At 33.9% G+C, this 24,935-nt stretch overlaps 2 protein-coding genes and 1 long non-coding RNA gene across 18 annotated transcripts in view; 2 read left to right on the forward strand and 1 right to left on the reverse strand.

Moving 5' to 3' along the window:
• The window catches only part of LOC139497202 (myotubularin-related protein 9-like), a 46,190-nt gene extending 29,602 nt beyond the window's left edge, over positions 1 to 16,588 (reverse strand). The window contains exons 1-3 of one of the 4 annotated variants that reach the window (XM_071285295.1): positions 16,522 to 16,576; positions 16,464 to 16,488; positions 8,230 to 8,398 (exon numbers count right to left, since the gene is read on the reverse strand). In XM_071285295.1, the coding sequence (XP_071141396.1) occupies positions 8,230 to 8,376 (147 nt within the window). In that variant the 5' untranslated portion in view covers positions 8,377 to 8,398; positions 16,464 to 16,488; positions 16,522 to 16,576. Of the gene's footprint in view, positions 1 to 7,129; positions 7,217 to 7,429; positions 7,503 to 8,229; positions 8,399 to 16,463 lie in introns of those variants that run through there. The other 3 variants (XM_071285296.1, XM_071285298.1, XM_071285297.1) reach the window with 3 other exon arrangements.
• Positions 10,848 to 12,813, forward strand: LOC139498108 (uncharacterized). 2 transcript variants are annotated; one of them, XR_011657815.1, is made up of 3 exons: positions 10,848 to 10,913; positions 12,097 to 12,259; positions 12,614 to 12,813. It is a non-coding gene; the product is annotated as an uncharacterized lncRNA (long non-coding RNA). The 2 variants fall into 2 exon arrangements; XR_011657816.1 differs by lacking the exon at positions 10,848 to 10,913 and adding an exon at positions 11,245 to 11,354.
• Positions 16,589 to 16,749: 161 nt separating the features above from the next.
• LOC139497203 (zinc finger C2HC domain-containing protein 1A-like) overlaps positions 16,750 to 24,935 on the forward strand; it is a 46,649-nt gene continuing 38,463 nt past the window's right edge. For all 12 annotated transcript variants that reach the window (XM_071285300.1, XM_071285302.1, XM_071285304.1 and 9 more), the window contains exon 1: positions 16,750 to 16,783. In XM_071285300.1, coding sequence (XP_071141401.1) covers positions 16,768 to 16,783 — 16 coding nt within the window. In that variant the 5' untranslated portion in view covers positions 16,750 to 16,767. The remainder of the gene's footprint in view (positions 16,784 to 24,935) is intronic.

Here is a 24,935-nt window from a genome sequence, read left to right on the forward strand (position 1 = left end):
TCGTTACATTTGGATCGAAAAGATTCAACGACTCATTGGTAGGGTTATGCCCCTATGAAAATTAACCGGTGTCGGTTGGCCACCAAAACTCAGAAACCGTAAGTCGTAGACACCTAGGATCTTCACCAATCATCATCAATTCATGTATCTTTGAAAAATACCTCAAGGTCAAATTTGTATGTTGACCTTGACCTTTGACCTAACACCTTGTTATGGGATAATCTCAGAAACTATTATACTTACAGAAGTTTTGAATAGTGGAAAATGTTTGGGTCATTAAGGCGCAACTTTGTTACATTTTGACCAAAGAGATTTGACCTTTTTATAAGGGGCATAACCCCTGTTTTAGGTTTCTGAAAAGACAAAATCAGCTTTTACTATATAACCAAAGGTCCTAGACCCATGGGGTCTTCAGCAATGACATTGGGGACTAATGACCTTGACAAAGGTCAAAAGGTCAAAGGTCAAGGTCATGTCCAAGATAGCGAATTTAGTGTGTTTAACCTTATATAAAGGATTTTTAGTGTGTTTTCAAGCTTTTTAAGGTTGACCTTGACCTTTGACCTTTCACTTTTTATTGGATATCTTGAAAACTATTATACTTACAGAAATAGTAAATAGTGCAAAATGTTCAGGACATTAGGGACTATTGACCTTGATAAAGGTCAAAAGGTCAAAGGTCAAGGTCATGTCCCAAATAGCGGATAATGTATTTTTGACCTTATTTAAAGGGTTTTTAGTGTGTTTTAAAGCTTTTCAATACACTCTACGTCTATTGAAACATGTATTGTACATTTCAAAAGGAAAGACCTCTCAATTGTTCAAGAACAATTGACAGTTTAATTATTATTATTATTCTTTTTCCGCCAAACTTTGACAAATTTAGCCGCGTTAACCGTAAGACGTGTCGCTTTCATGTTGACACTTTGTATCGGTGTCATGAATACCTATCTGGAACTCACCCTGTGAGTCGAAATATTTTGTCGGTTCGGAGTTATCCCTCCGAAACCCAAAAACCTTGTTATCGTTCAAACACCGTAACCGTAATAGGTAGAAAAAAAACAAAGGGTGAAATTTGTTCAGGACCAGACCCCGGTTCTTCGTTACATTGGGATCGAAAAGATTCAACGACTCATTGGTAGGGTTATGCCCCTATGAAAATTTACCGGTGTCGGTTGACCACCAAAACTCAGAAACTGTAAGTCGTAGACACCTAGGATCTTCACCATTGATCATCAATTGATGTATTGTTGAAAAATACCTCAAGGTCAAATTTGTATGTTGACCTTGACCTTTGACCTATCACCTTGTTATGGAATAATCTCAGAAACTATTATACTTACAGAAGTTTTAAATAGGGGAAAATGTTTGGGTCATTACGGCGCAACTTTGTTACATTTTGACCGAAGAGATTTGACCTTTTTTTAAGGGGCATAACCCCTGTTTTAGGTTTCTGGAAAAACAAAATCAGCTTTTACTATATAACCAAAGGTCCTAGACCCATGGGGTCTTCGGCAATGACATTGGGGACTGATGACCTTGACAAAGGTCAAAAGGTCAAAGGTCAAGGTCATGTCCCAAATAGCAAATTTAGTGTTTTTAACCTCATATAATGGATTTATAGTGTGTTTTAAAGCTTTTTCCGGTTGACCTTGACCTTTTTAATTCATTCTACATCTATTGGAACATGTATTTTACCTGACAAAAGGAAAGACCTCTCAATTGTTCAAGAACAATTGACAGTTTAATTATTATTATTATTATTATTATTATTATTATTCTTTTTCCGCCAAACTTTGACAAATTTAGCCGCGTTAACCGTAAGACGTGTCGCTTTCATGTTCACACTTTGTATCGGTGTCATGAATACCTATCCAGAACTCACCCTGTTAGTCGAAATATTTTGTCGGTTCGGAGTAATCCCTCCGAAACCCAAAAACCTTGTTATCGTTCCAACACCGTAACCGTAATAGGTAGAAAAAAAACAAAGGGTGAAATTTGTTCAGGACCAGACCCCGGTTTTTCGTTACATTTGGATCGAAAAGATTCAACGACTCATTGGTAGGGTTATGCCCCTATGAAAATTAACCGGTGTCGGTTGGCCACCAAAACTCAGAAACCGTAAGTCGTAGACACCTAGGATCTTCACCATTCATCATCAATTCATGTGACTTTGAAAAATACCTCAAGGTCAAATGTGTATGTTGACCTTGACCTTTGACCTAACACCTTGTTATGGGATAATCTCAGAAACCATTATACTTACAGAAGTTTTGAATAGTGGAAAATGTTTGGGTTATTTAGGCGCAACTTTGTTACATTTTGACCAAAGAGGTTTGACCTTTCTGTAAGGGTCATAACCCCTGATTTAGGTTTCTGAAAAGACAAAATCAGCTTTTACTATATAACCAAAGGTCCTAGACCCATGGGGTCTTCAGCAATGACATTGGGGACTAATGACCTTGACAAAGGTCAAAAGGTCAAAGGTCAAGGTCATGTCCTATATAGCGAATTATGTGTTTCTGACCTAATTTAAAGGATTTTCAGTGTGTTTTAAACATTTTCAGTGTGTTTTAAAGCTTTTTAAGGTTGACCTTGAACTTTGACCTTACCACTTTTTAGTCGATATCTCAAAAACGATTGTACTTACAGAAATAATAAACAGTGAAAAATGTTTAGGTGACTGAGGCACATCTTTTTTACATTTTGACCGAAAGTATTTGACATATTCTTAAGGGGCATAACCCCCGTTAACGGTTTCTGAAAAGGTAAAATTAGCCTAAACTCTTGAACAAAAAGTCCTAGACCCATGGGGTCTTTTACAATGACATTGGGGACTAATAACCTTGACAAAGGTCACAAGGTCAAAGGTCAAGGTCATGTCCTATATAGCGAATTATGTATTTTTGACCTAATTTAAAGGATTTTCAGTGTATTTTAAAGCTTTTCAGTACATTCGACGTCTATTGGAACATGTATTTTACATTACAAAAGGAAAGACCTCTCAATTGTTCAAGAACAATTGACATTTTAATTATTATTCTTTTTGTTCCGCCAAACTTTGACGAAGTTAGCCTCCGTAACCGTAAGACGTGTCGCTTTCATGTTCACACTTTGTATCGGTGTCATTAATACCTATCCGGAACTCACCCTGTGAGTCGAAATATTTTGTCGGTTCGGAGTAATCCCTCCGAAACCCAAAAACCTTGTTATCGTTCCAACACCGTAACCGTAATAGGTAGAAAAAAAACAAAGGGTGAAATTTGTTCAGGACCAGACCCTGGTTCTTCGTTACATTTGGATCGAAAAGATTCAACGACTCATTGGTAGGGTTATGCCCCTATGAAAATTAACCGGTGTCGGTTGACCACCAAAACTCAGAAACCGTAAGTCGTAGAGACCTAGGATCTTCACCAATCATCATCAATTTATGTATCTTTGAAAAATACCTCAAGGTCAAATTTGTATGTTGACCTTGACCTTTGACCTAACACCTTGTTATGGGATAATCTCAGAAACCATTATACTTACAGAAGTTTTAAATGGTGGAAAATGTTTGGGTCATTATGGCGCAACTTTGTTACATTTTGACCAAAGAGATTTGACCTTTCTATAAGGGGCATAACCCCTGTTTTAGGTTTTTGAAAAGACAAAATCAGCTTTTACTATATAACCAAAGGTCCTAGACCCTTGGGGTCTTCAGGAATGGCATTGGGGACCAATGACCTTGACAAAGGTCAAAAGGTCAAAGGTCAAGGTCATGTCCCAGATAGCGAATTTAGTGTTTTTAACCTTATATAAAAGATTTTTAGTGTGTTCTCAAGCTTTTTAAGGTTGACCTTGACCTTTTCAATACATTCTACGTCTGTTGGAACATGTATTTTACATTAAAAAAGGAAAGACCTCTCAATTGTTCAAGAACAATTGACAGTTTAATTATTAAGGTCTTTCCTTTTACAAAAGGGAAAGACCTTACTGTATTTCTTCTGTTTATTATTAAGGTCTTTCCTTTTACTAAAGGGAAAGACCTTACTGTATTTCTTCTGATTATTATTATTATTATTCTTTTTGTTCCGCCAAACTTTGACGAAGTTAGCCTCCGTAACCGTAAGACGTGTCGCTTTCATGTTCACACTTTGTATCGGTGTCATGAATACCTATCCGGAACTCACCCTGCGAGTCGAAATATTTTGTCGGTTCGGAGTAATCCCTCCGAAACCCAAAAACCTTGTTATCGTTCCAACACCGTAACCGTAATAGGTAGAAAAAAAATGAAGGGTGAAATTTGTTCAGGACCAGACCCCGGTTCTTCGTTACATTTGGATCGAAAAGATTCAACGACTCATTGGTAGGGTTATGCCCCTATAAAAATTAACCGGTGTCGGTTGGCCACCAAAACTCAGAAACCGTAAGTCGTAGACACCTAGGATCTTCACCAATCATCATCAATTCATGTATCTTTGAAAAATACCTCAAGGTCAAATTTGTATGTTGACCTTGACCTTTGACCTAACACCTTGTTATGGGATAATCTAAGCAACCATTATACTTACAGATGTTTTAAATAGTGGAAAGTGTTTGGGTCATTACGGCGCAACTTTGTTACATTTTGACCGAAGAGATTTAACCTATTGTTAAGGGGCATAAAGCCTGTTTTAGGTTTCTGAAAAGACAAAATCAGCTTTTACTACATAACCAAAGGTCCTAGACCCATGGGGTCTTCAGCAATGACATTGGGGACTAATGACCTTGACAAAGGTCAAAAGGTCAAAGGTCAAGGTCAATTCCCATATATCTAATTATGTGTTTTTGACCTTATTTAAAGGAATTTCAGTGTGTTTTAAAGCTTTTCAATGCATTTTACGTCTATTGAAACATGTATTTTACGTTATAAAAGGAAAGACCTCTCAATTGTTCAAGAACAATTGACAGTTTAATTATTATTATTCTTTTTCCGCCAAACTTTGACGAAGTTAGCCTCCGTAACCGTAAGACGTGTCGCTTTCATATTCACACTTTGTATTCGTGTCATGAATACCTATCCGGAACTCACCCTGTTAGTCGAAAAATTTTGTCGGTTCGGAGTTATCCCTCCGAAACCAAAAAACCTTGTTATCGTTCCAACACCGTAACCGTAAAAGGTGGAGAGAAAACAAAGGGTGAAATTTGTTCAGGACCAGACCCCGGTTCTTCGTTACATTTGGATCGAAAAGATTCAACGACTCATTGGTAGGGTTATGCCCCTATGAAAATTAACCGGTGTCGGTTGACCACCAAAACTCAGAAACCGTAAGTCGTAGACACCTAGGATCTTCACCATTCATCATCAATTCATGTATCTTTGAAAAATACCTCAAGGTCAAATTTGTATGTTGACCTTGACCTTTGACCTATCCCCTTGTTATGGGATAATCTCAGAAACCATAATACTTACAGAAGTTTTAAATAGTGGAAAATGTTTGTGTCATTATGGCGCAACTTTGTTACATTTTGACCAAAGAGATTTGACCTTTCTTTAAGGGGCATAACCCCTGTTTTAGGTTTCTGGAAAGACAAAATCAGCTTTTACTATATAACCAAAGGTCCTAGACCTTTGGGGTCTTCAGTAATGGCATTGGGGACTGATGACCTTGACAAAGGTCAAAAGGTCAAAGGTCAAGGTCATGTCCCAGCTAGCAAATTTAGTGTTTTTAACCTTATATAAAGGATTTTTAGTGTTTTTTCGAGCTTTTTAAGGTTGACTTTGACCTTTTCAATACATTCTACGTCTGTTTGAACATGTATTTTACATTACAAAAGGAAAGACCTCTCAATTGTTCAAGAACAATTGACAGTTTAATTATTATTATTCTTTTTCCGCCAAACTTTAACAAATTTAGCCGCTTTAACCGTAAGACGTGTCGCTTTCATGTTCACACTTTGTATCGGTGTCATGAATACCTATCTGGAACTCACCCTGTGAGTCGAAATATTTTGTCGGTTCGGAGTAATCCCTCCGAAAGCCAAAAACCTTGTTATCGTTCCAACACCGTAACCGTAATAGGTAGACAAAAAACAAAGGGTGAAATTTGTTCAGGACCAGACCCCGGTTCTTCGTTACATTTGGATCGAAAAGATTCAACGACTCATTGGTAGGGTTATGCCCCTATGAAAATTAACCGGTGTCGGTTGGCCACCAAAACTCAGAAACCGTAAGTCGTAGACACCTAGGATCTTCACCAATCATCATCAATTCATGTATGTTTGAAAAATACCTCAAGGTCAAATTTGTATGTTGACCTTGACCTTTGACCTAACACCTTGTTATGGAATAATCTCAGAAACCATTATACTTACAGAAGTTTTAAATAGTGGAAAATGTTTGGGTCATTATGGCGCAACTTTGTTACATTGTGACCGAAGAGATTTGACCTTTTTTAAGGGGCATAAAGCCTGTTTTAGGTTTCTGAAAAGACAAAATCAGCTTTTACTATATAACCAAAGGTCATAGATCCTTGGGGTCTTCAGTAATGTCAGTGGGGACTAATGACCTTGACAAAGGTCAAAAGGTCAAAGGTCAAGGTCATGTCCCAGATAGCAAATTTAGTGTTTTAAACCTTATATGAAGGATTTTTAGTGTGTTTTAAAGCTTTTTAAGGCTGACCTTGACCTTTGACCTTTCACTTTTTATTGGATATCTCAAAAACTATTATACTTACAGAAATAGTAAATAGTGCAAAATGTTCAGGACATTGGGGACTATTGACCTTAATAAAGGTCAACAGGTCAAAGGTCAAGGTCATGTCCCAAATAGCGGATTATGTTTTTTTGACCTTATTGAAAGGGTTTTTAGTGTGTAATAAAGCTTTTCAATACATTCTACTTCTATTGGAACATGTATTTTACATTACAAAAGGAAAGACCTCTCAATTGTTCAAGAACAATTGACAGTTTAATTCCTCATGATTTTCTGATCTAGAGGACAGTATTACATGATGCCCTGTGATACAACGTGTACGAGTTCAATAGATGACTCTTATTATAACTTACCCATAATTCCTCATGATTTTCTGATCTTGAAGACAGTATTACATGATGCCCTGTGATACAACGTGTACGAGTTCAATAGATGACTCTTATTATAACTTACCCATAATTCCTCATGATTTTCTGATCTTGAGGACAGTATTACATGATGCCCTGTGATACAACGTGTACGAGTTCAATAGATGACTCTCATTATAACTTACCCATAGTTCCTCATGATTTTCTGATCTTGAGGACAGTATTACATGATGCCCTGTGATACAAAGTGTACGAGTTCAATAGATGACTCTTATTATAACTTACCCATAATTCCTCATGATTTTCTGATCTTGAGGACAGTATTACATGATGCCCTGTGATACAATGTGTACGAGTTCAATAGATGACTCTTATTACAACGTACCCATAATTCCTCATGATTTTCTGATCTTGAGGACAGTATTACATGATGCCCTGTGATACAAAGTGTACGAGTTCAATAGATGACTCTTATTATAACTTACCCATAATTCCTCATGATTTTCTGATCTTGAAGACAGTATTACATGATGCCCTGTGATACAAAGTGTACGAGTTCAATAGATGACTCTTATTATAACTTACCCATAATTCCTCATGATTTTCTGATCTTGAGGACAGTATTACATGATGCCCTGTGATACAAAGTGTACGAGTTCAATAGATGACTCTTATTATAACTTACCCATAATTCCTCATGATTTTCTGATCTTGAGGACAGTATTACATGATGCCCTGTGATACAATGTGTACGAGTTCAATAGATGACTCTTATTACAACGTACCCATAATTCCTCATGATTTTCTGATCTTGAGGACAGTATTACATGATGCCCTGTGATACAAAGTGTACGAGTTCAATAGATGACTCTTATTATAACTTACCCATAATTCCTCATGATTTTCTGATCTTGAGGACAGTATTACATGATGCCCTGTGATACAACGTGTACGAGTTCAATAGATGACTCTCATTATAACTTACCCATAATTCCTCATGATTTTCTGATCTTGAGGACAGTATTACATGATGCCCTGTGATACAAAGTGTACGAGTTCAATAGATGACTCTTATTATAACTTACCCATAATTCCTCATGATTTTCTGATCTTGAGGACAGTATTACATGATGCCCTGTGATACAAAGTGTACGAGTTCAATAGATGACTCTTATTATAACTTACCCATAATTCCTCATGATTTTCTGATCTTGAAGACAGTATTACATGATGCCCTGTGATACAAAGTGTACCAGTAACTGGTTTGGTAAAAGGACGTTTCATACAGACATTCTCTACTGTAGGGGTCTTGATAAATTCTGCAAATTCCATTTCTTAGAACATGTAGAACACACTACAAAAGAAAAAAATAAATGAACACATACAGACTCTACAGACATGACAGAAGACGACTGCATACAGACTCTATGGACATGACAGGAGACAACTGCACACAGACTCTATGGACATGACAGGAGACAACTGCACACAGACTACGGACATGACAGGAGACGACTGCATACAGACTACGGACATGACAGGAGACGACTGCATACAGACTCTACAGACATGACAGGAGATGACTGCACACACTCTACTGACATGACAGGAGACGACTGCACACAGACTCTACTGACATGACAGAAGATGCCTACATACAATCTCTACAGACATGATAGGAGACGACTGCACACAGACTCTACGGACATGACAGGAGACAACTGCACACTCTACGGACATGACAGGAGACGACTGCATACAGACTCTACAGAAGATGACTGTACTCACTCTAAGTACATGACAGGAGAAGACTGCAAACAGACTCTACGGACATGACAGGAGACGACTGCATACAGACTCTACGGACATGACAGGAGATGACTGCACACAGACTACGGACATGACAGGAGACGCCTGCAAACAGACTCTACAGACAAGACAGGAAACGACTTCACACACTCTACGGACATGACAGGAGACGACTGCACATAGACTCTACGGACATGACAGGAGACGACTGCACAGACTCTACGGACATGACAGGAGACGACTGCACACAGACTCTATGGACATGACAGGAGACGCCTGCATACAGACTCTACAGACATGACAGGAGACGACTGCACACACTCTACGGACATGACAGGAGACGACTGCACATAGACTCTACGGACATGACAGGAGACGCCTGCACACAGACTCTACGGACATGACAGGAGATGACTGCATACAGTCTCTACAGACATGACAGGAGACGACTGCACACAGACTCTACAGACATGACAGGAGACGACTGTACACAGACTCAACGGACATGACAGGAGACAACTGCACAGACTCTACGGACATGACAGGAGACGACTGCACACAAACTCTACGAACATGACAGGAGACAACTGCACAGACTCTACGGACATGACAGGAGACGACTGCACACAGACTCTACGGACATGACAGGAGACGACTGCATACAGACTCTACGGACATGACAGGAGACGACTGCATACAGACTCTACAAACATGACAGAAGATGACTGTATACATTGGCATGATTGCTACTATTATAAATACATAAGTACATTTTTTATTGTGTTACATATGATCTAGAAAGGCAAAGGAGGATATTTGTATGGACATAAAACGTTTTGTGCATGAACCAAGTCATACTTTCTATTGTTTGTTTAATATATGGTATTTGCTTATAACATTTGTTTTTGAAGATAAATCTACTTTTGATGGTTTGTTTTTAACAACTCCATCTAAAATAATCTCAGACTATAGTGAACTCAGATACTAATTCTGCCTAAAAGTAAAATATATACTCAGGCTATAGTGAACTCAAGATTTTCTAACTCTGCCTACAACAGATTCTGGCTAACATGGCTAAAACTAGCTTTGCCTAAAAAAAAACTCTGGCTATAGCAAATTCAGACTAACATGACTAATTAACTAAAACAAGCTCTGGTTAATGGAAAACTCAGACTTACTAACTCTGCCTGTACCAAACTTGGGCTAAATGGAACTCAGAAATTAAGCAGATAGGAATGTTGTATAATTGTAGCGGGGTTCATTGTAGAATCGAAATGAGGATGTAGTACCATTGTAATAACAATGAAAAGCTATATTTTCATGCCGCTAATACTGCGACCTCACCACGATTTATTGAATTTATTTTAAAGACAGTCATGTGTCATTAATGGATTATGCATCTCTTGTTAAACAAACATCAACGTGAATTAAGCATTCATAAGGGGACTAAGTCCTGTATAACAGTAGAAAAAATCAATAATTTTTTTTTAAATAAAATAAAAAAATCGGGAAAATTTCTCGAATTCTTCATTGTACTAATCATCATTCATGATCATCAACTCAAATCGTTAACTTTTTTTTGTCACTTTTTTTAATTCCTGCATTTGCGCAGAAATCTACAGTGTACTTCCTTTTCCCAGTCTAATTTGCATGAAACTTTGGGTAAAATATATATTTATCAGTCTAGTATAAAATAGGAATGAACGCAATACCAATTTCATTTTTAATAATTCCATGATATGAAAAAACGTTACCTGATGTGATAGTGTTACTTGGTTTGCATTGCATATGACATCACAAACTTTAATAACGTCACAACTTAAATACCTAACATCATGAACATGAACAACAGAACCAAAAAAGGAAACGTTACAGTATTTTCATTTTGAAATTAAAATATGTTTGAATTAAAAAAAAAAAAAATCATATAGATTTCGTCCCAGGTAATGCCTGCCTCATATTACCTAGATATATCTGCCATCTTTTTAAAATGCCCAGAGCAGGCCTTCCTAACTTCCGGATAGGCGCCATATTGGAAAAAACTGGACATACTCAGAGAGGTAGGTCGTCAATTTGAAATGTTGAATTAAGAAAATCTAGCAAACCAATTTTGTATTGGATTAGTGCATATTGTACTGTGAGTTAAAAATTTATAAGTTATCATATTTTTATAAACAAAATTATTATGGTTATTGAGAAAAAGTTCAGGATTGCCAAGAATGTTGCGAAAACACATGTCTGATAAAACCAAGTCTTGGTTTTATGAATTTTTGACAATTGTTCGTTTTTGGATAAGAAATTTCTTTAAATTAAAGGTCCGATAAAAGTTTAATATGTTTTTGAATGTTTATATGGCAACAACATTGCAAATCGGATGCAAATTATGCATTTTGACGCACATGTTATGCCGCTTCATTGTTATGCAAATGAGCGACTATAACCGGTTGTTTGTGTACTTTAACACACATGATGTATCATTGAAAACGTGCAGGCATTGTATGGTATGAATATTTCAATATATCTGTAATTTAAACTTTAATTGCTCAATTCAATACATTAATTAATTGTTACATGTACTTTGACAGAGAGTTGTCTCATTGACAATCAATCGTATGTGCCATCCTTTTCTTCTTATTTATCTGTATATATTTTTAATACATACACATTTATATTATATGTATAATAATTTGAATTAGTATCAGATTTTGTTCAGTTTCATTTCATTTTGTTCAGTTTCATTTCATTGGACTAGGGAGAACACAATTTAGAACAATTACTCTCAACTCAAAAGGGGGGCACTACCTATACAGAAGGTGAAATATGCTGCTGGAAAACATGAAGGTCATCTTCTCAAGCTTGAAAAATATGTGTGGATAGGTCTGGAAAACTATCAGAAATATATGATTACATCATTAAAGTTACAATAATTTCTTCGTCTCTCATCCTTCTTGGTGTTACAAGCTGTTTTTTCAATCTCTTTTTACACATTGGTATTCTACTTTTTTATTGCAGAGCAAAAATATTGACAGGAAACCCAAACAATATAGGAAAAGGTTACATTTTCACCTATATCTGTATTCATCATGTTGCAAAACAATATATATCCATGTCAGATTGGTGAAGTTATTTCACTCAAATATGGGTCCTTTAGCTACCCTACACTATGATATTTATTTATTCTTTGATTGATCCAGTACTTTATAGTCATGTCCATATTCATATTTTGTCTTCGTATAATTTCAGTCAGTGGAAATACTAGACACAACATCCTAGCTGGTTTTCCAATTTGTCTTACAGACTATGAAAACACTGCTGTAGTTCTTTGATTCTTTGATAACTTGTACATGTTGTTGTGATGTAACAAATCACTTTTCATAAACTACATGTACAAAATGAAAGAAAGAAGGTAAGTTATTAAAGTTATACTCAAATAGTTCTTCATTTTTTGGGTCAAAGGCAACAGGACACCCTGCCACTTTTTAAGAACATCAACGATTATTTCAATTTAATTTTTTAGATTGAAATGATTTTGTAAAATTTATATATTTATGATAATTTGATAAAGCTTAGAAAAATGTAAGGGTTTTGTTTTAAATTTTTTTTTTTATATCTGCAATAAAATGAGAAGTGTTATTGTCTTAAAGACTTTAGACATTTATAGATATAGTTCACATTTAAATTGTTCTTTTAAATTGCATATTGTTATTTTTTTCTTTAAAATAGATTTGCTTTTTGCTTCATGTACAACATTATATTTCAGGTTAGAATGCAGAACTGGTGAAGATGAAGGTTATAATTGTGATCTACATATTGATTAATTTGAAGCAGAATTTGTTCTTAAGAGTGAAATAAAAAAAAGCAGTGTGTTTTAGAAAGATGTTCCACTATTACCAAAACAACAAAAATATTCATTGTTTGACTGAGAGATAAAAATGTAAATAAAGAGTACTAGACACTTAATTTTCTTTTTCTATTCAATTTTTTTAGTAGCTATATACAGCTATATTACCAAGCTCCAATTAGACCTATATTTATTTAACCCTGTTTCCAAATTATTTGAAATCTTTGGTAATCTTATTCAATTAGGTGGTCCTGAGATATTGGTCTATGTATCTAGTGCTGACAGTTCTTGTTGTTTTTTTTGTTTGACTTTTAAAATACATGGTCCTAGACTCTTTGCTATAGGAATAAGGATATGCAAATAATACCGTATTGATGTAGATATCCCTGTCACATTGATCATTATGGTGTCTTTAAAGGTAGTGTTGTTTGTTGGTGTATAATCAGGATCCCAACACATCTAACAAGAATGTGTCCTCAGTACACGAATGCCCCACTGTTCAGTGGACCATGACATTGGGATAAAAACTCTAATTTGGCATTAAAATTAGAAAGATCATATCATAGGGAACATGTGTACTAATTTTGAAGTTGATTGGACTTCAACTTCATCAAAAACTACCTTGACCAAAAACTTTAACCTGAAGCGGGACAGACGAACGGACGCACAGACCAGAAAACATAATGCCCCTCTACTGTAGTAGGTGGGGCATAAAAATGCAAGTGATAAACAAATAAAACTCAATATGACCAAAAGCAAACAGAGTTTCAAACTACTTACTTAGAACAAAGTCATACAGAATGAGAATGTGGTGGGCTTACACATACTGTACATGCAAATTCTCCTGTAACTTGTGACGGTGTAACAGCTTAACATTTAAGAACAAACAGTTGAACACAGAAATATGAAAATATGTGGTAAGATTGCTAATGATTGAAAAAGACAACTCTCAACCAGAGACCAAATGCATCTACTGAAAAATAACTCATAAATTGTGTCCCTGCATGTAAAAGGTCTCTAGTCAATAAACCCTGAACATGGGCTGGTCTAAAAAAAAACTCCATGACTTTTAGTATAAGATGTGCTTCAGTAAATACAACCCGATGCATATCTAGAATTTGTAAAAGTGGTTTGTGGAGGGGTCCCAAAGCTAGACGAATTTATGAGTGAAACCTGCAAAAATCTTGACTGACCCTAAATGAAGCTTAATGAGAGGGGTGCGAGCACCCTAACTACCAAGTTTTATCCAGCTTCTGACAACTGCATTCCAAATATTATGGACATACGATTTATGGTTACATTGCTGACTGCAGCTTACGGTTCATACCTAGCTGTTTCTTTTGTCACAGCTTCTAATCGTCATAGTTAAAAAAAATCATCAAAGATCTGCAATCCAGATTTTTAAATATGCAAATTATAGAATTAAGCAGACAATATATATCAACCAAATTTGTCACTATAAATTGGGTTAGATCCGCCTATCCTGATTCAGTGAACAATACTTAAGATAAAGAAGCCAACTTGCATAAAAACTATATATATTTCTGGATCCGCCATTGAACCAGGGGCGGATTTACGTGGGGGCGTGGCGGGCGTACGCCCCCCCCCCTAAAATTTGCAAAGTATGGGTTGTCTTCAACTTGTTTCAGTATCAGAAGAGACCATTCCTTCTTAACATTCAAAGTATATAAAACAGTCAGTTTAACCAGGGACTTTCTATACTAAGTAACAGAATCAACTGACCTACAATTTATTCAAGTTCTATAAATATTATATACTTCAAAGGAAGGTGTCTGATTGAAAAATGAAAAACATGTTTAAGCTGTTAAATTACAAACAATTGTTACTTTGTTTTTGCCGTTTTATAATCAATTTCTTTGATAATCGAAGTGGCGAATTATGTATACCGTAAATACGTGCATGGCCGTATCCCCACAAAATAAAAATAACTTCGTAAATGTATCTCATTCTGATTTTAGTGGTTTGTGGCGAACACAGTATATGTATATATTAAGTCTGGCACGACCTCCGAAAATCCAAAAAGTTAAAACATATAATTAAAGGACAATTGGAAATCACCGCGAAAAGTGGAAATTTTCGTTTGCGAAATCTAATACTAGTATCTAGTATTGGTCATGTGAGCTGATGTGATCTATCTTGTCTCACTTTGCTTCCGTCGATCCACCCGTCTATCTGTCAACTCTTTACATTTCCATCGTCCTAACCAAGTTTGTCGATGATTGTGTTATGGAGTGTTAAAGTAATTCTTAAGTGAACCGGTTTCATTTCACATAATTTACACCATGTTGAATGGCTAAGTGACATTGACGATCTGCAAACAAGGGCTTCCTGTTTTTGTGATGTTTCTGTTTATCACAATTACCAGCACCAATGTCTTTCAGGGATATTTATGACCTTATATTGATTATTTTAGAAGTGCTGGTGTCTTCAGTGTAGATTGGTCTGCACACTCAGTTTGCATAGGAACACAGAATCAAAATAAATTGTTCGCATGATCTTCAGCTTCTGTTTTGGGTTGCAGCTTTATAAACTCTATCATATATATGCAGAATGAATCTCTTACATGTAGTACGTAAGTTATTGGTGTTAGGAGTTTGTTGAAGATTTTTCAAGTTTGTAAGAGACCTTGTCATCATAACTGAGAGGTTTTTCGCGGAACAGGAACATATATTGTTTTACATCTGTCCGTCCATGATACTATAGTGATTGTAAATTGTTGTCAGGTTGGATTTAGGTGGTTTCTACTTGAAACTTTAATTTCTTGCTGACTGTACCTCACAATAGTTCGAAATACCTACATTGCACCCCTTTAGAAGAATATTTTTAAAAAAATAACCTCAAAAATTTTTGCCTCGCTCCGCTTTTTTTTTGTTATTTACAAATCTTTAAAAATTGTAACTCAGTTGAAGCAAATCAATGCTTACACGAGGATACCGCAAGTGTTATACATGATATCCAAAAATCAAAATTATGCAAGTGAAAGCACCGATAGTTTTTCCTCCGGTGAAAAAATGCGTACTGGATTTGTTACTGACAGAATTAAACTGGTTTAAAAAAAACATTTTATGTAAATTTCTTGCTGAAATATAAATTCATTTTCAATTACTTTTACTCAGTAATGAAATTTGTATATCGGTAGACCAATTTAAACGAATAAAACAAATTTAAATTATTTTTTCAAGTATTCCCCCCTCCCCCTTTTCTATAGTTTTCATAATACACGTAGAAAACACTTTGATTGAGTACATTCGTGTGCTAAGACGTGTTTGTTATCATATTTTGGGAGTGTAGAAGAAGACCCCAAATAACCGGTCAAGGGTTCATACACTTATCAAAATAAAAACACGAAAAAACTTTAAGCCAATCGAACTAGCAGGATAATTTATCGGTATGTTCGGACTGTATTCTTATTTGTTATGTAAAATCTACATATTTCCGAAATAAAGCCGCCATTGTCTGATTATCATCTGAAGCGAGTTAGGCTCCCCTCTCTATGATTTCCCCTGCCCAGAGGTTTTGCGTGCAAGATGGCTGTCATAGTCCTTAAAAAACTTAAAGGGGGCTTTTAAATGCATTTCAATGTTGTTTTTGTGATTCTTCATACTTTCAAAAGCCTATTTAAACTTAAAGTCATGATAAAATTCATTGTTTTGTTTAAAATAGTGGACAAAATTGCTCTTGTAAAATTTCTCTTTGGGAACCCGCAAGTAGTGACAGTTGGCAGGTATGACTTGTTTTGTAAATATACCTAGATTTAGATATAAAGTCAGCTTCTGGTTTCTGTATTCTGTATTCTGTAGGTGTCGCTGGTTTCGTGCTGAAAATTTATCATAATTTTTTAGACCGGAAGTTGCAGACAACTCTTTTATTTCCGAGGCAAATACGAGTACAAAAAATATATAATTTAAATCAACACAATTTCATTTTTTTTTATTTTCAAATAAAGGAAAATAAACTGCCTTTTTTAAAATTTCAAAAAACATTTTTGTTATACCCTCAAAGAGTGAAAGAATTTAATTTGCTGCTGAATAGTGTCGCTGGATATTTGGAAGATGGCGGATTACGATGGTAAACAACTTGGTTGCTGACCAAAATATTGCTGTATTTTTCATATTGACATTAGCTTGTCGAAGTCATGTTAAAGCTTCACTGCAACAATAATTCATCTTTCACATAAAATTTAGTTTTAGATTACCAGACAACCAACAAAATGTTTATTTTTTAACTTTGAAAATAAGTTTTAACAACTGCCGTGAGCTGGTGAGTGGCACAGGCACTTGTTTCTATCCAAGTGGGTCTTCCCATGGATAGAAACAAGTGCCTTTGGTGAGAGGGCCTGCTTTCGCTGCTGGATAACTCGGACTAAAACAAAGTCGGACTATAACAAAATCGGACTATAACTCGGACTATAACAAACTCGGCCTACCATTATTTATATGCAGAAATATATTGAACAAACTCGGACTACAGTACGATTAGAAGATTGTAATAAAAAATACTTATATATTAAAATAATATACGAATTTATGAGATTATCATGAATATTTTTGTAAAAAAAAAATCGTATATAGAAATGATTAATATTTGTTATATGAGTTGAATTAGATATGTTTAAATGAGGAGGATCTCCTGGCCTAACGGTCATAAAACTTTCGAGCATGATTTTTGAACTCAGACTCGAAAATCAACCAATCAAATTGCTGGATTTCATGTTTCGAGCACGATTTTTGTGCTCCAAGCACTGAGCAAAGTTTTATGCCTTCAAGGCCAGTAGTTGGTGATCGCAATACTGGTATACCAGTATTGTCCACAATACTGGTATACCAGTATTGTCCACAATACTGGTATAAAAATTTTGTACCAGTATTGTAACTTTTTATTAAAAAAAAACAGCAATACTGGTACATTACTGATATACCAGTATTGTAGTTGTATTGTTGACTAGACTATATTGAAGATCAAAGGGAGATTAAATGAACTCAAAAAGATTATAGAGGATAATTGTGAAATCAATAATTATTTAACAACCAGTTAAAAGTCATTACTATACTTGCACAAATAAACAAAAGATTATTGAAATTAACTCATATCATCATTATTATTTAAACAATTGCTAATAATTTTATATTATTTAAAATTTATTATATAAAAGCTTATTATTATCTGAGTAATAATATAATAAATTCAAGCAAATTATTAGACTCTAACACTGTAAATTCATCATTTACATGTATGCCATCACATATTTTGACAAACATTTTAATACATGTATACATTTTTTGTGTACTAAGATCATATGCATTTGTTTGTCTTTATTTTCTTATTAATCTTTCACAACAAAAGATATCAATATTATTCATTAATAATAAAAAGTTGCTTTATAGGGGAACCTTGTTATAATCAAATTAAATAGTTTGTCTACATGAATGTTAAGGGTTGAAGCAGTTGATTCAGAACCATGGACAATACAATTAGTAGCAGGTACATATATATCTACTGGTACAAATACTAGACCAGCATTCTGACAGTAAGAGAGCTGTACAAATGCTATTTGAAATAGCTTGTAATCTAGTAAGCTTTAGAGAAAGTCCACAGAGACTGAATATAGGAGGGGGGAGGGGTTGCAGAAATCACATCTGAAGAAGAAATAGACAATACCAATGCTGATGATACAGAAGCTATAACAGCATTAATGTCAATATAAAATTCACTAAAATATACTACATGAATCTTGGAAAGATAGAAGAAAGTACAGAGTTTGTTAAAATGCTGAGACAGAATGGTTAAGAAAAAAACATCAGAAGATTTAAAACTTTATTTGATGACAATCACAGAGTACCATCTATGGCATCATCAGTTAAACACAATCATTCCTGATAAAATTGTCATGTCATATGTTAATTTCATTATGCATATATGTGACACCTTTAATAAAAGATTAATTACCTATATTGTTTATTTAAAAAAAGCACAATACTGGTACAATACTGGAATACAATACTGGTACAAAATTTTTATACCAGTATTGTGGACAATACTGGTATACCAGTATTGCGATCACCAACTACAGGAGATCCAATGAGGATAATTAACTTACATTGGAATGTTATTGTGATTTATGATGTTTATTGACAATTGCAAAAGATATTTTAATGAGTGGCGTGTGTTCGTGTTTTTATTGTGTTTAATCCTTGGTGTTTATGATTATAGTAAATAAACACAGAGAAATTTGATTGACAGTGAATGGCTTCATAACAATTTCACTATTTCAAAATATGATCAAAAACCAGAAATGCTACAATTCACTGAATTGTCTTATAATAATTAACACAAAATTTATAATAATAAAAAAAAACCTGAAGTCCAGTCATAGCCAATACAAGACAAGACACATTTAATTGGATATTTAGTACCAAATTTCCTGTAATAACAGATAGATTTGTCCTGACTTGGGTGATAAGATAGGTGTCAACAGTACATGTGCCAGTTGTTTGTTTAACCTATGATGATTAAAAAAGGTATCAACGATACACGTGGCATGATGTCATAATCAATTAAGATATGCATATAATAAAAACATATTCTGAGAGGGACATTATTACAAATAATAATACTGAAAAGACAAATCAGTGGAAATTTTCATAAATGAATTTCAAAAAGATTTATTTTTGTACTTTTATTTTAAAAATATCTTGTTAACTTATTTTTTTATCCCCTTCAAAAAAGTTCAATTATTTAATTAATTGAAGATAAAAATTCATTTAAATTAAGAATTGAAAATTAATTTCGAATAACAACAACAACCAACATTATACTTATATTCTTCTAGTAGTCCGAGTTTGGTATAGTCCGACTTTGTTATAGTCCGATTTTGGGAAGCCGAGTTTCTTATAGGCCGAGTTTGTTATAGTCCGATTATGTTATAGGCCGAGATATCATGGATTCCCTACTTTTACTTTAGGGACACCATCAACTTATTTTAATGGCACATTAGTGATATAATTACACCTTATTTAAAAAAAAGGCCAGATTTTGATTGGTTGGTAGCCGGTGTATTTTTCACATATATTATTCTATCTATATATCTGGTTTTCCTCATTTCAAACGAATTAGCCTGTTTTTTACAACTATTACTGGTATCAGTGAAAATGCCATGGTATCGGCCATTTTGGATACTCATTTAATACACATTATCGCTAATTCTGGCTGACCCAGCCGCTTGAACTTTTGACACATACAACAATCACTTTCCATTGTGTCATCAGATTTTTAAAGCAATTGCTTTCATGCCGTCGCGTATGGCCATCTTTGTGACCCAGATCAGAGACTCCGCCCAGATCAAGCCATAGTATTTTGTTAAACAGGCTCCTGGTCTGTCATTCTTAAACACCTATGTATGTTTTCTAATGCAATACATAGCTTGAAACTTTTGAAAAACGTTAGTGGATTTAAGAAGTTTCAGCATACGTTCTTGTAGATATATTTTTGTATTTAGGGGGACAACCGTTTGACTATCAAAAAACATAGACGTCCGAGTGAAAAAAAATGCATTTTTATACCTGCGATTCCGTTTTCCGTTCGTACGATGTTTCAACAAAATATGGAATCATTTCAGTTGTTGATTTAGTATTGAAAATTTGACTGAATTATCTTTTATAATATACGGTTTTATATGTTTAATTGGTGTTTTTTTAAGAAAGAGGTCAGGTGCTCTTGTTCATTCATAAAATTGTCGTTCATTCATAAATTTATCGTAAAATCAAAATCACTACACAGGTTATCAGGTTATACGTAGTGTCAAATGATTACCTGTAATCTAAAAATAGACAAAGTTAACTGACCTATTTTGTTGATTTGTTTGCGCAAATAATTTAGAGGAACGAAACCCTTGTTAAAAACACATAACAATAAGTTTGTTTTCCTTTTTTGTCATAACTCCGTAAGATTTATCGATCACCTTACTAATGAAATGGACCCGTCCAAATGTGATAGATGCCAAGTCCAGATGAAGAGATATTTACAATTTGGAATTTTCTAGTTTCATAGATTAAAAAAAGTACATCCTTTTTGGATATCATATTCAAAACTGGGTATGCATGACAAATGATGAAACCATTATCCTTGTCTTTCCAATGGACGAGTCTACTACGTTTGTTGACCCTCGACGGTCCACCGTGTTTGCAATTATATTTCACATGTTTTCGAAATATTGAAGATCATTTTCACAATGTTTCCTGAAAATTGGATAGATATCAAAGCAACTTAGAGCTGTTTGTTCGTGTTCGTATAATGACGATTTAATGTCATGTTTGTCTGTGATGGCCCCTCTTTTCGGGATTGCATGAGAATTATAGTTATCTCGTACAGCATGAGGATGACACATATCAACTGAGCAATAACGTTTGGGACTTAGTTTTTAAGAAATGATGACAAAGTAACATTATGAAAATATTTTTAGTCAGCTTAAATATATATTTATTTTTTACATGTTTATGTCTTGTAAAATATTTTGTTTCTTTCCCGTTTTTCAACATTTGCGTCTGGAAAGTTGAAATGTTTTAACTGAAGTGTAAAATTTAAATTAATTATGAAAATTAAATCAATAAAGGAAATTATTGCCCAGTTACAAACACTACTAGGGGATAATCCATAATAATTTCTCTTGGAGTTATATGTTTCAGCACATGTATATCTGACCCCAACTTTAGCCTGGTAAACGTGTTGTCTCCTTGTGAAATATAAAACATATTAAAAATGACTTTCTGCTTAAGTCTTTAATTGATATAAAGTTAAAACCTTCTTAATTCTCACTAGACAACACTCCTGTCATGTTTAATTCTTAAATATATGTGGATGAAAAAAAAGTCCCCAAAACATAAACATGGCAGCAATTGGCTTTGATTTATTTTATGACATCAAAATTTTATGGCAACCTGTGTGGTATCCAGCTGTAATAGCGGACAAATAGTGATAATTGAGGTGTAAATGAGGCAGGCAATACCAGTGTAAGAGGACAAAGTCTGTATGATTTTTTTTCTAATTCAATACATTCCTTTCTTAATTTTATTTAAACTTCAAAATCTGTTTAAAAAAAATTCTGATTTTGGCTCTGTTGTTAAAAAGTATAGCATGTTTAATTGTGACGTTATTTAAGTTATGTCATGTATGTATGATTAATATTCAATATAAACATGGTAGACCAAAAAACACTATCATCAGGTAAAGTTTTTTCATATCAAAAAATTATTAAATATGAAATTGGTATTGTGTTTGTTCTTATAAGTTATATACACCTTATTGCTATTCCCGGCTGACCCAAGAATCTGTTCTGCTTGAACTAATGACGTCTTTTGATGGGGTTTTTGTTGCTTATTCTTTAGCATGTTTAGTTTTCTACGTTGTGTGTGCTGTTGTTGTCTGTTTGTCTTTTTAATTTTTGGCCATGACCTTTTCAGTTTATTTTCGATTTATGAGTTTGACTGTCCCTTTGGTATCTTTTGTCCTTCTTTTATATAAATCACTTTTCCATTGTGGTGTCAGATATTTTGTACAATTGTTGTATTACAAATGTATTATGGTGTCAAGATTTTATGGGAACCTGTGTGATATGTCCAGTAATGGTAGACAAATAGCGATTTCACTAGGCTGATTAATATATCAGTAAAAATATTTTACTCAAAGTCTCGTCAGACAAACAAGACTGGAATAAGGAAGTACAAAATGTAGATTTCTGTGCCAGCCAATGCATATATATATATATATGTGATAAAATAAAAAAGTCTGAAAAATAAAAGTGAACTGAGAACAATTTAAAATCATTCTTCATGTTAGTCAATGTCACATGTAGCTATATATAGTAGACTGATTTTTTTGTGGGAAATTTTTCAAAAAGAAAAAAAAATAGATTTGTCTCTGTTTTTTTTATTTTTCTACTGTAATAGGAGACTTTGTCCTCTTTTTACCCTCAGGAGGTTCTTCTCATGATTTGATTCACAGATTGATAGCTCTAGGTACATGTAAATCAAAAACTGTAAAAAATACCAAAAAAAAAACTGATCTATAAAGTTGAAAAAGAAGTCTTTATTTTTTACAAATGAGTTATTTTAGAATGGATTGACAATCATGTTTATGTCATATATACCATGACGTTACTTAAAGACAGTGCTAATCATGCTAAATTCCCCATTTCCATTCTCAATTTTATAATAAATAAATTAAAATAATACATGTATAATTCCTAGATAGTCTACTTATAAATCCTAAAACTAATGCATAAAAATGTACATGTATGTGCCTTTCAGCCCTATAGATGTCCTTTTACCTGTTCAGAGAGCTTCAATCAAAATCTATTTGGTGTAATAAAACAGATATCTCATGGAGGGGTAATAGTCATAATTGTAAAAATAACAGTCTTGGGACCACAATTCCCTTGCCTTGTGGCTTGGGAAATTTCACAGTCCCTTGACTGACATTTATGCAAATACTGTTAAATTAACTCCTGCCAACTCACCTAACTTATGGAAATAAATGAAATCTAGATACATTTATAATAAAGGTCTGCAAACTCGCTAATATATAAAAACTTAAATTGTTTGCCATATTTTTGAGATAACTGTATGTATTGTATTTTAACCATCACACAATAATTAGTTCTTTTAAAATTTAATACTTTGAATAAATTTATAACTCCATACTTTTTACACATTTATTCTATAGTCCTCAACTTTTTACACAAACACAAATGGTTAAGCTCAGTCACCGTCAGTCACTTGTTAAAAATACATGTACATGTAGATTATGATACATGTTCAATTTCACTATGCACACATAGATTTTTGTTTACCTACATTTTTTGTGTTCCTTAATTGGCGGTGCATTAGGGATAATGACCCAGATATTGAATCCCATGTTACAATAAGCTGGGGCCTTACAGAGATGATGAATCCCATATTTTGATGACTGATTTGTTTTTTTGTAATTGGCAGGAAGAACAAGTTTGCATCAACATGTTCATAACCTTTTAAATTGCACTTTAAAAATATTGTTTTGGGGAAATTTGGCATGCTTAGTATGACATCATTATCACTGAACTGGTATACATATTTGTTTAGGGGCCAGCTGAAGTGTGTGGTGTGGGAGTTTCTCGCTGCATTGAAGACCCATTGGTGGCCTTTCGGCTGTAACTTTGTCTGTTCTATGGTCAGGTTGTTGTCTCTTTGACTTATTCCCCATTTTTTGATTCTCAATTTTATTGTACATTATGTAAGCATGGTAAGGACATGATGATTATGATCAATAATGACATTTTACAATAAAGGAAATTTTATATATAGATACATACATTTATTTAAGAAAATGCATTGAACTTAAAATCTTTTATAAATTTATATAAATTTTTTCTTGTTTTGAATTTAACTTAAGAAGTTTCCCATAGATGGATTTTAGAATGAAGAAAGGCTGAACCACTGAAAAAAAAATTTGATTGAAAAAATGTGTTTACCTAATGTACCATCCCGTATTAACGTATGAACGTATTAACGTATGAACGTATTAACGTATGAACGTATTCGGAAAACTGAAGCTATTTATTCAAACACCTTGTTAAAGAATTTGCATTCATTTTATAAAACTTAATTACATTTTTTGTATCTTGATTATCTCCCCTCTAAATTTTCAAAACAAATTAAGAAAGAAAAGTTTGATTTATAAAAATCATTTTGCTTAAAAATGGGTTCATTTTTTTTTTAATCAGGTAAAATCAATTTCAGTCGCTGCTGTCAAGAGAAACCTAAGATGACAGAGTACTCATAGACAGTAATACTACTTTAAATAATAAACTGTGTATCTTTAAATAATTTGATTTATATCTAGTATTTACATGGAGATGTTGTGATAAACACAGATACCGCCCAGAATTATTGTAATGCAGCGTTGCAATCTCTCGGCTTAAATGAACAGAAGCTTAGTGTACACAATATCATTAAAGAATTTAAACCACCACCCTTATTGAGCTGTGCTAATCTCAAGTATCATTTATTTCCATTTATAGGACTTTTAAATGAGGCATAAAGTACACAGGCTTCTATTTAAAAATAGTTTAAAGATCTAATTACAGATAGCGTGTGGAATTTTGAATATATTTAAAATTAGACCTAAATTGAAATTGAAATTGATTAACTTTAAATGAAACGGAATGTTTTTAAAATATTTATTTAATTTA

Source organism: Mytilus edulis, chromosome 12 (genome assembly GCF_963676685.1).
Source record: "Mytilus edulis chromosome 12, xbMytEdul2.2, whole genome shotgun sequence".
NCBI lineage: Eukaryota > Metazoa > Mollusca > Bivalvia > Mytilida > Mytilidae > Mytilus > Mytilus edulis.